Source organism: Adiantum capillus-veneris, chromosome 27 (assembly GCF_014529385.1).
Source record: "Adiantum capillus-veneris isolate H3 chromosome 27, ASM1452938v2, whole genome shotgun sequence".
NCBI classification, from domain to species: Eukaryota; Viridiplantae; Streptophyta; class Polypodiopsida; order Polypodiales; family Pteridaceae; genus Adiantum; species Adiantum capillus-veneris.
The window spans coordinates 32,750,973-32,769,510 of record NC_140957.1 but is presented as its reverse complement, the minus strand read 5'-3'; the positions used below and the strand labels follow the sequence as shown (position 1 = coordinate 32,769,510).

Here is an 18,538-nt window from a genome sequence, read left to right as displayed (position 1 = left end):
ATGAGGTAAGCAGGTGCGTCAGATGGCATCGAGTGGCGTCAGGAGGCTGAACGGGGTCAATATTTGCACGTGGATGAATACGGACACAAAGTGGTGTTTTCTTGTGAGAGTTATGTAGAAAGGTCATCATTAGGACCACTTTTTGGGGCCACTTCACGTGGTTGCGAGACGCATTATTGAAAAGAAATGAGTGCCAGGTGTGCGGATGATGCAAAAAAGGTGACAACTATTCACTGCGAGGTCAGTTTTTGGCCTGTTCGGGGTTCGTTTGAGGTCATCTAAAAGGCCAAGGGTGCCCAACTAATAAATCTAAGTGTGGGAACTGAAAAAACTGAGAGAAGACCAGAAAAACGTGGAGAAGAGAGGAGGAACGGCTGCAGGTGTGTTTTTGGGGTTTTTGGAGCCTGTTTTGGCCGTAAACTGCTCATCCGAGGTCGGATTTGAGCACTTTGACATTGTAGACTTGGGTTTTGGGCCGTTCCGGACGCGATGGCGCTGTCCATTTTGCCAAATTCCTCACTCTTTTCCTGCTGTTTTTCTGTGTAAGTTTCTCCTATGAGCGAAGTTTCTGCTCTAGTTTGTGATTGTATCTCGCTTATTTTACCCATATTGTGTGAGCTATTTGCCCCATTGGTGTTGGCCCAAACTCAATTGTATCTAAACATCAGAAATTCTCCTCTTTTGAGCTGAGTTTTTTGGGTGTGTGTGTGTGTGGAGTGGGCAAGTGGATAGTCTCTCTCCTCTCACTCCGGAGGTGTGTTCCCTGTCTCGGCCAGGTGTGTTGTCTAAACCGAATGGTGCCCTATAGTGTGTGTGTGTATCTTCCCAAGAGTGTGTGTCGGGTCGTTATAGAGGCGTTGTGTGTGTTTTCATCCCGCTCACATTCTTTTGGCGTCCCCACGGAGGATCTTCTTCGAGTACCTCGAGCTTCGAGCTTCGAGCTTCGAGCTTCGGGATTACAGGTTGCAGGTTGTAGATTACAGGTTACAGGGACAGGGACAGGGACAGGGACAGGTACAGGTACAGGTACAGGTACAGGTACAGGTACAGGTACAGGTACAGGTGATTCACACAGGTACAGGTAGTTGGAGTACAGTGATATACTAGCAGTGATGTCACTTGCAGTTGTTGTGGGTATGCATCACTTGGCGCCTGTTTGAGCGCATTGTCTGCTGGATTGTACGTTACTTGTGGAAATTGCTATTGTACGCATTTGTGGAGCCATACTTGGTTGTATTTGGCAGTCCCAGCCATTTCTGAGACTTGATCTGGAAGATAGTCATTTCTGAGTCTTGACTATATGCGATTTGCATTAGCCTTCGTGTGAGGGTCGATAGCGTGAGGTTTTTATTGAGCTGGGGGAATTCTCAAATGTAGAGATCCTTTCGGTGATACAGGTAGCTGGAGCACCCTTTTTGTGACCTCGCCATAGGCTATGTACTAGTGAGTCCTACTTGATGCTCGGGTTCTATTGTTGACAGTTTATGCATACATATACAGTCTATATTTTGGGTTCCTACTGCTCTATTTTTGGGGAAACTCTGCGAAAATTTTTCCAAGCTATGATGGCTGGTTTTTTGGTCTTTTGAGCCATTTATGTTGTTATGTTGTTGAAATTTTGGCAAAAGCAGAGGTTAAGTCAGGTGTGCCTTCTTGGGAGCTTCATGGTTGGCTTTAATGGATGATCAAAATGGCCCTCAATTCACTCCATTTCATTTAACTCAAAGAATCCAGATAAATGTTCATGTGTCCAAGAAGATTTTTTTCCAGCAGCGCATAGTCTTTATGTTTAGGCCAAGAAGATTACGAGAGATCTTGGAATGTCCTTTGTCTGTTGTAATTCCGATGATCAACTATGAAAACTCATTTGATGTGCATGTGTTTGTCCTTATCTAAAGTTGAGCTCCATTGAAGTTTCTGGGGATTGGGTAGTCAAAAGTTTTGGGTTCTTGCACGTGTGTTCAAAGGGGTTCTCATAGCATTGAAACTTGGCTAGCCATGGCTTTCTCTTATCCGGAGTTTCATGGAAGAAGTGATGAAGATGTGGAAGAATTTTTGGAAAAGATGGAGGTTGCCTGCATTAGCAACCAGATTCATGACCCTACGCAAATGTTACGCCTTCTCCAAATTTGTTTGAAGAGTGATGCACGAGTTTGGTCCAAGGCATTTGAAGAGGAGTTGCGTGCAGCGGATCCACCTGTAAGATTGAGTTGGGACAATCTAAGGCATGGATTGGAAGTGGAGTTTGTGAAGATAGAAGATCCTGACAAAGTGTGGCAAGAAGTACAAGGTTTGGTGCAGAAGGAAGGTGAGCCAGTAGATGCGTACATACGTAAGTTTTCATTGGCACGGGAGCGAATGTGCAAGGCCTTAGCACCACAGGTACCCCCGCCTGACATGATGAAGAAGGACAGGTTCTTAGCTGGTCTTTGGGAGAATATGGAGAGTGGAGCTAAAGAAGCCTAGGACATATGAAGATGCACTAGAGGTAGCAAGGAACAAAGAGTGGAAGTTGAGGAAAATGAGCCAGTTAGGGGTGGAGTCTTTGCTCATGAGGTCTGAATTTCAGCCTATAGAGTCTTTACAAGGTCGCATGTCAGGGGTTCATCACGAACCAGTGGTTCCTGTTACTACTCAGGTTATGCCAGCAGTGGTCACTACAGTAGTGCAAGATGATGGGCTAAGGCAAGACATGAGGCAAATGGTAGATTTGATGAAGAATCTCAGCCTAAACATGCTAGGTCAAGTGGGAAATAATCGAGGTCGAGGGAGGTTTGCAAATCAGCCAGGAGGTGAAGAAAGGCCTAGGAATGGTGTTGGACAAAGCAATGGTAGGTTTTGGAGGCAGACGCCCACATGTTATAATTGTGGAGAGTTGGGTCACATCAACCCGCAATGTGATAAGCCACCAAGGATGGGGGGAGACATGTATCCATTGGCAAGACAGGTGCTAACTAGGTCAAATGATTATGGCATCGAAATTAAGGGAGACGAAGGAACTAGTGGACTGACCCAGGAGGAAAAGGGAAAGACAAAAGTGCTAAGTGTAGTCACCTTGGAGAAGGCATCAAAGCTAGAGGATACATTAGTGAAGCCTATTGGGAAGAGGACCACAGAGGATAAGGAAGGAAGAAGTTTCCCAGGTCCTAGTAAGAAGAAAGGAAAGAGCCATGAAGGCGAGGATGTCAAGGCCAAGAGGAAAAGGAGAGCTCGTCGAAAGTTTCATGTTTCAGATTTTCCACTAGGGGATGGGCAATTAAGCTATGACTTGAAGGAGGATCTGACGAGCAGGAAGGTAGATGTTACTTTTGGGCAGCTTATAGAGATGGTGCCTAAGCTAAAGCGACAGTGGAAGAGGATGGTTAACCCAATGGAGAAAGAGCCAGAGAGAGGTTCAGTAAAGGTGTTGGCAATGGATGAGCTACCAGACATTTGTCCAATAGTAGATGTGTGTCATAAAAGGAAAAATTTGGGATAAAGTTATGTGGATGGTGGAGCCCAAATATGCGTCATAACACACTCATGCATTGAGAAGATGGGTCTCACAGTGGCTGGGGTGTCAGGTTTTCGGATCAGATTGGCAAACCATCAAAAAGTAAAATGCTTGGGTGTTGTAAAGAGCTTAGAAGTGGAGGCATATGATGCAAAGGCAGTGGTTGATTTTCATGTGATGCCAGCAGGGTTGGGAGCATATTCTATTATACTGGGCAGGCCATGGTTACGTGCAGTGGGAGCTGTTCAAGATTGGCGACATGGTACGATTAGCCTCTATGGAAAGACAGGTACTAAGAAGCTTTATAATATGGACACAAGGAAACGATTAGAGGAGCTTTATGAAGATGAGGATGAGTCTAGTGATGAAGACTCTTCCACGGTGACAGATGAGGACAGTGATAGCACTACCAGCAGTGATGAGGATGCTGATGTTGCATTTCTTTTGATGGACAAAGAAATCCAGGAGTTTGGTTTAGTTGCATTTGCGAATGAGGTTGAAGATGAAAGTGAAGGGCCTTATGAAGTGATTGAAGGGTTGATGCAAACCAAGGTTGAGTTGTCAAAGAAGTAGGAATTGATGACACAAATGATCAGTGGAGACCTCTCAACTATGGAGAAGGATATATATTTGCACATGCTGGCTAGTTTTCTTGATTTGTTCATTACTTCATATGAAGAGATCAGAGGGTTCAAGGGCGAAGAGATGCATATAGAGCTGAAAGAAGGTGCTAAGCCAGTGCGGCAAAGGCTAAGAAGGATGGGTCAAGAGCAAATGGAAGCCTTGCGAGAAGAGGTGGACAAGTTATTGAAGGCAGGGTTCATAGTCCTTGTGGAGACCACAGAATGGGTGAGTCCAGTTGTAGTCAGTCCAAAGAAGGATGGGAAGTGGAGAATTTGTGTAGATTTTAAACCCTTAAACGCAGCCACTAAGAAGAACCCATATCCTCTTCCATTCATTGATCAGATCTTGGATTCAGTGGCAGGTTATGAGAGGTACAGTGTGTGTGATGGTTTTTCAGGCTATTTTCAATTGAAGATTGCTCTTAAAGACCGCACAAAGACAACTTTTATTACGCCATGGGGCTGCTATTGCTACACAGTATTGCCATTTGGGTTGTCAAATGGACCTTCCTTCTATCAAGAGAGAGCAAATTGGGTGTTGGAACCATTCATTGGTAGTTGTGTTAAAGCTTTTATGGATGACTTCTGTGTTTATAGCAGTAGGGCTGAACACCATGAGAAGCTGTAGACGGTATTGGCTCGATATGATGAATGTGGAGGACAACTAAATTCAAAGAAATGTCTTCTAGCATAGCCAAGGGTGAAGTTATTGGGCCACATGGTGTCAGAAAATGGCATTGAGGCTGATCCAGACAAGGTTAAGTCTATTATTCTTCTTCCATCACCTACGAGTACGAAGCAATTGGCAACCTTTATACACAAAGTGAAGTACATGGCAAGGTTTATTCCATTGTCTTCTCAGATTCTTTATCCATTACAACAAGTGGCAAAGCATGATCCATTGCAATGGGATGACAAGTGTGAAGAAGTGTTTCAAGAGGTGAAAGAGGTGTTAGGGGGTTTGTCAGCCATTCAGGCTCCTGATTGGGAGAAAGTTTTTTATGTAAATCCCTCAATAGGGGATGATGCCATTGGAGCCATGCTATTGCAAAAGGGGAAGGGCAGCCATTATATGAGGCCACTGTATTGTGCAAGCCGAGTGAAGTTGGTAGCAGAGAGAAAGTTCTCGGAAGTAGAGCTAGTGATGGGTAGTGTAATATTTGCTTGTCGACGATTTCGTCATTACTTGCTACCACGGCCTTTTGTTTTCTTGACGAGTTATGCTTTTTTGCCACAGTCAATTAATGGTACTTACATGTCAAATGTGGTGAAGAAATGGGTAATTGAGCTGCAAGAGTTTGAGTTCTCTTTTCTAGTGGAAGATAGTACAAGGGCTACCCTAGCTGATTTGTTGACCTACAAGGAGAATCCCCTTATTGTTAAGGAAGAGGTGGTGAGAAAGGTAGTTGAAGAAGTGCCACAGATCAGCAATGCACATGTATTGTTCTTTGATGGTTCATACAAAAAGAGCCATGATGCAACTTCGGGGGGTATAGCACTTTATGATCCAGAGGGGAAGCTAGTATGCAAGAGAGGGTTCAAATTGGATGCTCATAGTAACAATGAGGCTGAATATGCTACTCTGGAAGCCGGATTACACATTTGTTTGAAGCATGGGGTTCGAAGGTTGAGCATAAAAGGTGATGCCTTGTTAGTGGTGAAGCAAGTGCTGGGTGTGTGGAAGAGCAAGAACACCTCATTGAAGGAAATGTGCTTCAGAATTAAAGGCCTGTGAAAAAAGTTCGAAGCATGGATCATCAAACACATTGAACGTGCTCTAAATGGAGAGGCACATGAAGCAGCTCAAGGCACGATTGGGGAGCTATTTGTGTTGAGGACCACTTTACCTCTTTATCATGGCCGGGAAAGTTTGGATCAAGAAGAGGAGTTTTTGCTAACAGGAATCATTCCAAAGGAGATTCAGAAGTCTAAGAAGTATGGCTTTGTGGGTAGAGCATACAGATACAAATTGATTGGTGATGTCTTATACATGAAAGGGGTTGATCTCGTGTTGAGACGTGTACCTTGGCAGGAGGAGCTTTACAGAGTGTTGGAAGAGAATCATGAAGGCGCATGTGGTGGCCATTTTGCTCTAAAGACCACCTTGCATAAGATTTTGCAAGAGGGGTATGTATGGCCTAGTTTGCACAAGGATGTTCACCATTGGTGTAGGTCTTGCAATAGGTGTCAAGCATTTGGGAAGAGAGTGTTGAAGCCAGAGCTACGAAAAACCATTATGGCGTTTGATGTGTTTGAAAAGTGGGGGATTGATGCAATAGGCCTGTTACCTATCACAAGCAGGGGCAAAAGCTATATTTTGACGGCAGTGGACTATCTTTCTAGATGGGCAGAGGCTATAGCAGTAAAACAGATCACTGCAAAGGATGTGGCAAAATGTGTGTATGATGAAATATGTTGCAAGTTTGGGGTGCCACTAGAGCTACTTTCAGATAAGGGGCGTGGCTTTAGAGCTAAACTGCTAGATTTTTTATGTGCAAAGATGAAGATTAGGCACTAGCATACCACTCCTTATTACCCACAGTGTAATGGCTTAAATGAAAGATTCAATGGTGAGTTGGTACAGATTCTTTCGAAAGTGACAAAGCACCAAGGAAAGAATTGGGATTTGGAATTGCCTAGTGCATTATGGGCTTACCGTACTTCGGTGAAGACAGGTACAGGGTTTACTCCATTTCATTTGGTGTATGGAAAAGAAGCACTATTGCCTGTGGAAGTAGAGTTGCCTGCGGTCAAGATGTTAGAGAAGTTGCTTGGGCCGCCTAGTGATGCATTCGAAGAGAGGCTCTTACAGCTACAAGAGGTTCAACTGGATAGGATGAGTGCATTGAAACATTATGGGCAGATGCAAGATAGGGCTTTAGCAAAGATAAATGAAAAGGTCAAAAGTAAGGGTATCAAGAAGCATGACTTGGTTTTGCGCTACAACAGTAAGCTAGACAACACCTTCCAAAAGAAGTTTCAAATTAAGTGGGAAGGCCTTTCAAGGTAGTGGAGTGTTTTCCAAATGGCACATATCAGCTGGCTAACCTGGATGGTGTTCTACATAAGTCAAGGGTAAATGGATTGCGTCTTAAATTGTATCATGCTAGATTGATGATGGTGGAGCAAGATGAACTGTCTGTGGAGCAAGCAATGTTGGTGAAGGATGAGGAGACCTGTGATGCAGCGAGTCTCATATCGCTCTTTGCTGCTGCTGATCATGAATGATCTAGCAGGCTAAGGGATGGGCAAATTATGTCAGGAGTTTTTTGGAGCAAGGGATTGCGCATATGTACATATACATGCATGGTGCATCAAATAAAGAATTGCCCATTTTTCAGAGCCAGGTGGTTACGTGGGGCCCACATGTGTACAGGTAGGACAGGGTGTACATAGTGCATCGATTTTCACTATTACCAGTACCACTGTGTTTTTTCTACAATAAGGAGGAGTTGGTAGCGCGTAAAACTTCTTGAGGAAGCTATCCGCGGGCCGACGACATGAGGTAAGCAGGTGCGTCAGATGGCATCGAGTGGCGTCAGGAGGCCGAACGGGGTCAATATTTGCACGTGGATGAATACGGACACAAAGTGGTGTTTTCTTGTGAGAGTTATGTAGAAAGGTCATCATTAGGACCACTTTTTGGGGCCACTTCACGTGGTTGCGAGACGCATTATTGAAAAGAAATGAGTGCCAGGTGTGCGGATGATGCAAAAAAGGTGACAACTATTCACTGCGAGGTCAGTTTTTGGCCTGTTCGGGGTTCGTTTGAGGTCATCTAAAAGGCCAAGGGTGCCCAACTAATAAATCTAAGTGTGGGAACTGAAAAAACTGAGAGAAGACCAGAAAAAACGTGGAGAAGAGAGGAGGAACAGCCGCAGGTGTGTTTTTGGGGTTTTTGAAGCCTGTTTTGGCCGTAAACTGCTCATCCGAGGTCGGATTTGAGCACTTTGACATTGTAGACTTGGGTTTTGGGCCGTTCCGGACGCGATGGCGCTGTCCATTTTGCCAAATTCCTCACTCTTTTCCTGCTGTTTTTCTGTGTAAGTTTCTCCTATGAGCGAAGTTTCTGCTCTAGTTTGTGATTGTATCTGGCTTATTTTACCCATATTGTGTGAGCTATTTGCCCCATTGGTGTTGGCCCAAACTCAATTGTATCTAAACATCAGAAATTCTCCTCTTTTGAGCTGAGTTTTTTGGGTGTGTGTGTGTGTATGTGTGTGTGTGTGTGTGTGTGTGTGTGGAGTGGGCAAGTGGATAGTCTCTCTCCTCTCACTCCAGAGGTGTGTTCCCTGTCTCGGCCAGGTGTGTTGTCTAAACCGAATGGTGCCCCATAGTGTGTGTGTGTATCTTCCCAAGAGTGTGTGTCGGGTCGTTATAGAGGCGTTGTGTGTGTTTTCATCCCGCTCACACCAGCAATGGAACCATGAAACCGGCCCGTAGGGCGGTAGGCGTTGGCTTTCACCCGAAATTCTTTACTTTAAACACACACACAGAGCACCTTGCAAAGGAAACCTGCGACGGGAATTAGCACTTGAACACACAGAGCTCGGAAGCTAGAATGCTCCGAGCAGACACCGACAACCTGTAGGCCCCAAAATTGGCGCCCCTGTCGGTATTTCTTTATTCTTTAGGAGGGTAAATTACAAGGTAAGGTCCTAGGAATCCTTCACGTGTATCCACCTAGATACCATTTAATTTGGCCAAATTTTGGCAGCATAACAGCCCCAAAACTTGCGCGGAACCAATTCCCCTGCTAGAACTCACTTGCACTGGCGAATACCCTCTGATTCCTGCCCAAAAACAGTAAATTCAGCACGCTGTATTTACTGGTTTTTGCCCTGTTTTCAGCCCCAAACAGTCCCCGAACTGTCCTCTGCCATTGGGGCACGATTCCCAATGGTCCTGGCGTCGGTATGGCTGAAAAAAAGTAAAATTACAGCGTATACACAGTGCTGATTTGCACCTGTACGGTGAGGTTATGACCCTCACCAGTGTCTGCTTTGGAGCAGCAGCTAGCTACCCCTGTTCCTACTCAAGGAGGCTCTTGCCTCAGCACAAAAGCATGAACCCACACAACTGTACATCAGTCTAATGAGTAGCCCTCTTGTGGGGCATCACATAACTGCACGTAGGGGAGAGAGAGAGCAGTGTGTAGTGTGCAGGGCATCACTCCTAGCACCACACTGTACATGAGAGGGAAAGGAAGCACTCCATAGCTCTTAACCTGTGACAGATTGCATAATGAGGCCTTCCCAGCTTAAAAATTCAACGCCCATTTTTCTGGAAGAGGCAAGTGCATGAAAATGTGACACTTGGCGCATTTATAAGCATTTTCCCGTTTCGGGTTAGCCGCTTAAAAATATCCCAACCGACGCGTCAGTTGACTTCGCGGCAGAGTTATAAAATGTTCCCCTAGTCATACCGGAGGTAATGACGCGAACACATTTCACGGCCCAAAATAGCAGTTCCCTAAATTTTAGGAGATGCTTCCGTTGGGCTCCCACTGGTCTTCTGACCATCTATCCTCATTGGGACCGCATCCAAAAGTGCAATGTGGCCCAACTGTCGGATACTTTTTGTTGGTAGTCCCACCTTGACTTTACGCCTTAATTGAGTTCACTTCCTAGTATCCACCAACTTGCTAAGTGCGACGGGGGAACCTATATGATCTTGCTCTGAGCTTAGACATCCTCTTACCATACGAATTCCAGTGCCGACCACTTCCCGTCTGCGGGTGAATCTACCGTTCACATTGGCCATACAATGTTCGACCGTTTGCTACTTCAAAAAGAGGGTCTCGAAACAAATAAAATAAACCCCATTGGAAAGAAACCAACAACCAAGGTTAGCAGTAGCCACATCCTTGTGACATGGTTAATAACTGCCACGTCCTCGTGACAGCGAACGCTGAAAAGGTTATGTAGGAACATGCGGAATTTCCTGTTTGTCCTTTGAAGAGAAACACTCTTCCCTGGTGTCATCCGTCCTGTCAGCCATAGTGTAATTTCAAGTTCCTGTACTCTGTGTCTTCACCAAACCAACCGAGGTCACTTCTTGAGGAAAAAGTGATTCTATCCCGGCAATGGAACCATGAAACCGGCCTGTAGGGCGGTAGACTTTGGCTTTCACTCGAAATTCTTTACTTTAGACTTTATGACACAAAGGAACTTTACGAATAAGCATGTGTTTGGAATTCAACACTTCAAGACAAACCATGGCCTGAACCACGGCCTGGCAGCTAGAGCATTACCAAGCAGACAATGACACCCTGTAGGCCCCAAAGACTAGCGCCCCTTTCGGTATTATTTTATTCTTATTATACTTGAGAAAACCTGTAAACTTCTACAAGCTGTCCCACTTTTATCGAGATGAATTTCCTCCACTCTAACCTGATTTCGGCAACATAACAACAATAGAAGTCTCCACGGGCAAAATTCAAGTAAACATTGACTTTCCATGCACTTTAGAGCACTTTGCAAAACCTGACGAGAAATTACAGCTCGCTGAATTCTCTGTTTTGCTCTCCGATTCGTGTGCCAATCACTTCTGTGGATAGCCCTCGAGCTCTCGTACCTGTAGGGTCACTTGCCCCTCGAATTAGATGAGATTCCTCGCGGGAAATATCTCTAAATTGTCCTGTACAAGCACCCAATGCTTTCCCGAGGCTCCCTTGGCAAATAAACGATCCGAACGCTTGTACCTAACCCTCACTAAGCTGTCCAAACCTGTCCATGGCTGTAATTGCAGGTTTTTAACCCAATTTCGCCAGCATAACGGTGCAAAGATCCATGTAGGTCAAAAGTACACGTCAAGGACACTTTCCCTTGTGGTATGGAAGCTTTCCAGTGAGCTGCAGATCAATTTCAGCATGCTGTAATTTTTTGTTTTGCCATTGCTAGGTGCCTATTGCCCTGTACAAGTATCCCAAGTCCTTTCCGAGGCTCCCCTTGTGATTCCCTGCAGAACCCTAAACCTGCAGAAAAACACAGCAGGCTGTAATTCTCAGATTTGGACCGTTTCGAGCGGAGCGAGAACGCCGAAGCGTGTCTGAGGTGCTTCCACCCGCAATGGGACAGTTCCCTGGTAAATCCGACAAGTTTTCACGCGAGAAAACTTTCCGTTTTTGCATTCCTTCGCGATGGAACTGTGTGTACCGAAGGGGATTAGCAATTACCTAATCCGGTTCCTGTACAAAAGGCTCTTGCCTTGGCAAACGCGCATAAAACCCCTAGAACTGTACATGGTCATTTGAGAAGCCCAACTAGTGGGGCATTACCGTATGTGCAAAGGGGAGAGAGAGATGCACGAGAGTGAATCGTCGCGCTACATAGAGCAAGGGAGAAGGCAAGCTTTCCATTAAAGCTGTGAGCATCAACACCCACTACTCACACACACTGTAGCACACTTCACTGTAGCACACTTCTCAAGTCAAATCAGCCCCCCCTCTTGAAATGGGCGCCCCCTCATGCTGATGCGTCTGGCAGATGCATCTAGAGCCGCCATGTGTCTTTTGAGTTAATTTCCTTGTACCCACCACCTTATGTTGTTGTTTCGATCTTTAGCGCTTCTAGTATTTTTACTATAGCTTGACTCCGGAGGGTCATAGAAACTCAGCTCGTTGGTTTTGTAGAGTTTGTTCAAAGCATGAATGACCTCTATATAAACCTGCACCTACTCTTGGGCACTGACGACGTGAGTAGGGATGTCATAGGTGTTGTCCAAGCTATGCATGATAAAGGTGATAATCTTATTCTTCCTGTTTGGACAAGCAGTGAAGTTGAGGTCACATATTGTCAAGTTTGGTTCTTTGCTCTTCGTAGGTTTGTAGTAGTATTCATTTTTTCGATTTTTTATTTAGCTTACCTGAGGACTTAAGAATGTGTTCTGTTAGAAGTTGTTATGTGAAGTTTGATTTCTAGGATTAAGTTTTTAAGATGTCTTATTCTTTTTTGCTTAAAGTCGAGTACTTGTTTTAAGCCAGGTAAGTTGCGTCAACTTATTTTACACATGCCTTTTCTAAAAACATTTTTAAGTTAATAATGTTTTGTTTTATTTGGTTTTGTTTCGTAGCAAACAAAGTGATTTAGTTAGTTAGTTTGTTTGTTTTTGTTTTTCTTTTGTTTTCTTGTGTCCCTTGCTTTTATAGTTCTATGAGTGCTTTATTCCCTCTTATAATTTGTGAGTTCAGACTTTTTTGAACTTATGAAGGTATATCCTTGTACCCACCAACTTATAAGTGTCGCGAGGGGCGTGAATGACTTTGAACTGAGCCAAGACACCCTGTTACTGCTCGGATTCCAGTGTCGACAGGCCTGACCATCTCGTGGCGATCTGCTCTTCTCGACTGCGGGTGAAACTCTCGGCCGTTGGCCGTTTCACACTGGCCATTTGCAACTTCAAAAAGTGGGTCCCAAAAATTATACAAAAATCATCGGAAAGAAACCAACAACTCAAGTTAGCAATTGCCACGTCCTCGTGACAGGAACTGCTGCAGAAAACGCTAGAGGAACTGTGCTCCAAAATGCTGACTGCTGCTGTTGGCTGAAAACGCTAGATTGTCTTCTGCTGGTCTTGCTGAGGAGAGAACACTGCCAGTTGCTGGAACTTCTTCTATCTCTTCTGCTAGAATTGGGTGCTTGCTATCTGCTTATATAGCTGGTGCAAGCTGGGTCGAGGAGTCTCCCCTACAGCCCAGGACCTTGGGAAATGGTAAATTAAATTAATAAAATGCCAAATTGCTCTGTTAAATTCCCTGTCCCAAAACTGGCCGAGAATTGGATCTTTTGCTTGGACAATGCATATGTTGGGTGGTACTGGGTGTGCAATTAGAGGATCTGCAACGACTCTTAAGTGCCTGGACATGCATGGCTTGCTCACAGTCTCACAAAGGTGCCTGAACACTTCCTAGGCTGACGTGAATCCTAGACTTGAGATAGCTTGTCCACATGCACATAGGGTTAGATGTGCACGTGACACAAGTAGATATCATTGCCTAAAGTTGGTCTTAAAAGTCAATAGGGAGAAAGCTCCTGGATGGTGTTATTCTGACTTTCCGTGAAGGATTTGAAAAGTCTTTTTCAAGTGAGCATTCACCCTCTTGCATTTGTTTTACTTGGAGTTAAATGTTTTTAAAGAATCTCTCTTGGGCCTCTTTTTGTCTCCTGCTTTTTCTTGTCCTACCTCTATCCATATTGGATTAGGCCAATTTTTTGTGTTTGATATAAGAAAGAGAAAGGAGCAGGGGAAGGAATTGAACTTTGCGAAATCATGTTGATATCAGTTCGCAGGTAAGTGGAGTGAATTACTTTATGTTTGACAGCCTATTGTCTTAGCTGAAATATTTTTATAAAGCACTCTATGGAAGGGCTTGAGATAAGTCTCATCTTTGGCTATGAATCAAAAGCTTTTCAACTGGTTTGCTCATATTTTGTAGTATGTACAGAGACTCTTACCTGACAGGCTTGTATGTTCTGCAACATAACTGTAGCTAGGGAATTTGTGTTCGGCTTGGCATTCTTGTATATCATTGATGAGGACTGTGCAATACAAAGATCCACTTGCCGTTGTAGTTCATGGCCTTTTCATTGTTCCATGTTTTTGAGATCTGAAAGAGCTTATTTTATTCTGTTTTTAGGAAAAATTCTGTACTTTGTTGAATCTACCATTGCAGAGAGTATAAATAATATGTTCCCAGTCTTTATGTTGTGTGTTGCTTCTCTGTTGCAGTGGCTCTTAGCGTAAAACCACTAAGAGCATTTAGTTGTTGCTGTTGGGTATCGAGCGTGAATAAAATGGGAGCTTTTTGCTGCTGCCCAAGGATTGAAGATGTGGATGACTTCACCACTTACCCAACCGGATCAATGTACCAACAATGCTTCTGCTTTCGATGCTGTCTTCGTGTATTTTTGAGAATGGTAGTTTTTTGCATCATTGCATATCCTGCTTTCCTAAATCGTTCAACCAATGAATCAATGAAACATCTGTATGTGCTTGGGACCAAGTGGCTGGTGTTTTAAGATTTTTGCACAGAGGCCAATATTTCATAATTTTAAGGACAGCTCTCGTTTTTTTGCGTCTTGTTTGTCACTTGAGACCTCTATTTATTGGCTGAGAAACTTATAAGACTTTTCGCCAATAGGACAAAGGGTTATGTGCAACTGTAGATCAAGTTTTTAGCTTCCATCGTCTGGCGGTTCTTTGTATCTATGTGGCTTAGGTTGGCCATTCACTGAGGTCCACAAATAGTCAAAAGATGGCATGAGCCCTACTCAGTTTTCTCACTTGTAGAGAGAGAATTTTGGGTTGTTACCCTACTTCTAGTGAAGATGAATGAGGTTTGACAATGCAGGTAGTTGTCTAGGTTGCCATCCGAGCGCTATATTGGACAACACAATTGCTTCTTATGGTAATGAAGTTCTGAATTCTCTCTACTGTACAATTTGCAAGGTTTTTCTGGCATCTTTACTGCCTATTCTCTGCTTTTAATTCTTATTGTACCGGGGTCCAATAGTACCGCATCGAAGTATGAAATTTCAAGAGGAGCAAGAGTATGCAAGAAAATCTCTAAAAAATTGCTGCCCGAAGAAGGATAATGTGTGTAGTCTAGAAGAGTTTTTCCAATAGTAGTTTGGTTGAGCCTTTCTTGTTGCTACATTTTCACAATTCCTTACCCCGAGGTGAGTTGGACCAATGTACAATTTTTAATCAGTTGTTTCTTTGAATTTATTGCAAGATCAATATGGATAGCGCTGTATTGGGTTGTAAACATGTGTGATAGTGTTAAACTTGAGGTATGTTTTTTGGGAATGGGCATGGGCCATCACAAGAATCTGTCCAACAAGTAGGATGTACAAGAGCATTTTGCACGTTTGCATAGCAAGTATTGCATGCACTTCCTTTTCAGTTCAGGGTATTGCAGTTGATCTCTAGTTCAATTTATTTTGCAGTATGGCGCTTTATTTCACAGTACAGATGGCAGGGACTTGGTCTCAGCAATGCAAACAATTGGAACCCCTTCATCAGGGGGATTGCTGGTTGCGACAGCTCTTGATACCTCCCCAGATACTTATAGAGCGCCCCCAAGACCACTTCCCTATGATGTAGACCCAAGGTATGTACGACTGCAAAGAGATGGGCTAGTATCGAGACGAGAGAAAGTAGGCATGAGTCAGTTGCATGGTGGAGAGTCTGAGCCCCTACGAAGGAACAATAGTGATGACGGTGAACAATTGATGACCATTCAAAGGAGAAATAGTGCAGATTATGATAGTGATCCTCAAGGCTACAAGCCTGACTCGCCTGGGAAACATCAACCATCATCTAAAACCATGGGGCGTGTGGAGTCAGTGATGTCATTTGGGGAAGATGAGGATGTATGCCCGACTTGTCTTGATGGTATTTTGGCTCCCCCAGACATCTTTTAAGTATTTGAATCTCTGTGTTATGCAATTCTTTGGGTGCATGCTGTGTGTATGGGGACTGATTTTTTTCTTTGTTCAGGGTTGTTTTCTCAATTATTTTTCCTAATGCACTCAAATCAACTGTGTGTCCTGTAATGTGTTGAAACTTATGTTAGAATCAAGCTTAACCTGTTGATCTCGTGCCATTATTTCATTTCATTGAGAATTTATCTGGAAGAAGTTGGAAAGGGAAACAGAAAGATGTCTATTAATGGTAGATCTGGTAGTGTCATTGCCACTGCACTATATTATTTCACTAGTTGGGTTGCAACTGGACATTTTTTTCTTTCCTCCACTTTCCCACACACAGGAGGATAGTGGTTTTGTCTAGCGATTTTTTTTTTTTGTTTGTCAAAGCTAGCTTTTTGTGACAGGCTACACCAAGGAGAATCCCAAGATAAGTACTCATTGTGGGCATCATTTCCACCTTGGATGCATTTACGAGTGGATGGAACGAAGCCAATATTGTCCAGTCTGTGACCAGGTATGAAACCAAGTCACATCCCAAGAGTAGATAAGCCAATTTTTGTTTGTTGTTGAAACAAATTATGCCTGTGGATCCTTGATCTAGATCTGGCTGTTTATTTTTGGGTACATGACATGCTTGTTACCTTATTTCCAAAAAAGAACATGGAGGGTATATCCTGAGCATGGCCTGCACTTCGGCGATGGCGTTGAAAACGTCATAAAATCTGTTCTCAAGGCCTGATTTGAGTGAGGTTCTTTTCCGAAATGGACAAGTAGGTTTTTCAAGTAAATGATGAGTGGTGGTGAGCTAGTCAGAAAGCTGACCCAAAGGCGTCACATGCACTGTGTGATTGTGTGTGGGTGTGTTAAGGTGATGTACGTGTTAGTGGTGTGCATGTGTGTGGCTTATGCATGGCGGATTGATTGTATGCCTGCAGGGCCTGCGTGATCATCTGCCCTGCGCGACCCTCAGCCCTTCGAGAACTCCTGCACTGCGCGCCTTCCTGCTCCTGCCATTGCTGTTTTGTCTTGTCAGCAGAATTGGGCAGACAGCAGCTTTTGGCAGCTCTGAGCGTGTGCATGTGGGTGTGTGTGTGTGTGTGTGTGTTGCCGCAAGTGATCTGAAGCAAAGGTCTCTGCGCACGTGAGGCAGGACTGCTCACTGCCTGTGTCAGGGATTTACAGCAGGTTAGGGCTCGGCCCAGGTGCTTCTTCACCTGTGCAGTTGTGTGTGTGTGTGTGTGTGTAACTAAGTCAGACTTTGTAAATAATTAATTTATTTACGAGAAAAGAATTATCTAAGTAGTTGTGTGCACACCAGAATAGACCTAGCAGTTCTAAGGCCTCAGGTGAGCCTAAATGCGGGCCACAACACCTCAGAGGGACCTTAGCAGAAATTACCCTGAAGCCCTAGTGATTGGGAAATCGGGTCTTCAAAAAGGGGTAAACAGTAGCCTCAGGTTTTAGGCTCAGAAAAATACGCACGTCAGTACAAGCACATGAATGAGATGGGGTCCTTAGAACAGTGACCCTAAGGCTAATAAAGCTAATAAAGCCTTAGCGTAAGTTTCGTTAAATTAAATTTAACGGTCCGTGCCCGGGCAGACGGCCGGACAAGTGTGAACAGGTAAAGGCGGTGCAGTGCAAGTGCGGCATTGCGCCGGCAGACCTTTGGTGTTCTCATAAAAGAATCATTGGTAGCAGTTGTTAGTTAGTTGCACATTTTTTTTAAATTAATGAGCTAGAAGTTTTTAAAGTCAAAAGTTGAATGGTTTTTAAGTTTTTAAAGTAAGTGTGCCAAGTGGCACACTTACCAATGCAAACTAACTCTCTCTCACTCTCACTCTCACCCTCTCTCTCTTCCTAGCGTCCCCTCTCCCTGATGGCTATTTAGGAGCCCCCCTCCCCCATTTTCAGGGCTTGCAGTGCACCTACCCCCCCCTAATGTGAGCGTGCTCTACGCGGTGGAGCCCTCCATTGAAGCTTGAGAGCAGCCCCTTGCGACATATGTGGTAGCCTTGTGCTCCCATTGTCAAGAACAAGGGATCTCACAGTCATAGACACCTTCTGGTGAAGTTTCATCGCGAGAAGCTGCCGTAGACGCTCTCTTAGCAGAGTGCGGCTGCTGTAATTCTCTGTTTTCAGCCCCTAATCACCTCGATTAGGGCTGTTTTCAGCGGATCAGCCATAGAAATTCTCTTCTCTCTCCTTATCCTAAGTCTACATCAAGTTTGGCGCGATTCCATCGCGAAGAAGACCTTTGTTTCGGCGTAGGGGTGTGCACAGGTATGAATTTCAGGTTATGTGCAGAAAATTACAGCAAGCATGTGCGTGTGCATTTTGCTTGTTTCTCTTTTGTGTTCGATGCATGAATGAATGAGCATGAAGGCAACACATAAGGGAAGATGGACTCTCCTCTGTGAGAGCTTCCGATGAGCTGTTTTGGAAGATAGACTCTCTCTTTTCGAGAGCTTCCAACCAGTCTCGCAGAAGAGGGAAATCCCCTAAGCAGAAAGAAAGTGGAAACACTTTCTCAGTCAGTAGTCAGAACAGAACAGAAGAAAGAATAGAGGACGGGCGTATGCCCCGTTCCTGTGCTTGTAAAGATTCTCCCTTAGTAATAAAGATATTCTCTTTATGGGGGGGGACCAGCTCATGTTCTGGTCCCCAATGGAGTGTCAAGTTTTCTCTCTCCCTCTAATTCTCTTGAGTATTTGAAGTGCAATTAAACGTCAGTTTACGCTTCCGTATTTTTGTGACAGTGGTATCAGAGCAAGGTCCTCTCTCTCTTCCTGAAGGGATTGACGACTCTTGGCAGACAGCAGAAATGGGAGGACGTGAGATAGAGTTCTCTCTCCTTCAACAGGAGGTGGAAGAGTTGCAGAAAGCTCTCTCCCATCCAGAAGTCCAAAAGATTCTCCATACTCTTGAAAAAGGGAAGGAGAAAATGCCGATGGGATCGGGAGAAATTCCGCAGAACCCAAAGGCGCGAC

At 44.3% G+C, this 18,538-nt stretch overlaps 1 protein-coding gene across 1 annotated transcript in view; it reads left to right on the top strand.

Moving 5' to 3' along the window:
* Nucleotides 1-18,538, top strand: part of LOC147421741 (E3 ubiquitin-protein ligase At3g02290-like) — a 75,189-nt gene that overhangs the window by 17,017 nt on the left and 39,634 nt on the right. The window contains exons 4-6 of the mRNA XM_086502965.1: nucleotides 13,846-14,033; nucleotides 15,066-15,513; nucleotides 15,953-16,062. Of these exons, the coding sequence (XP_086359091.1) occupies nucleotides 13,846-14,033; nucleotides 15,066-15,513; nucleotides 15,953-16,062 (746 nt within the window). The remainder of the gene's footprint in view (nucleotides 1-13,845; nucleotides 14,034-15,065; nucleotides 15,514-15,952; nucleotides 16,063-18,538) is intronic.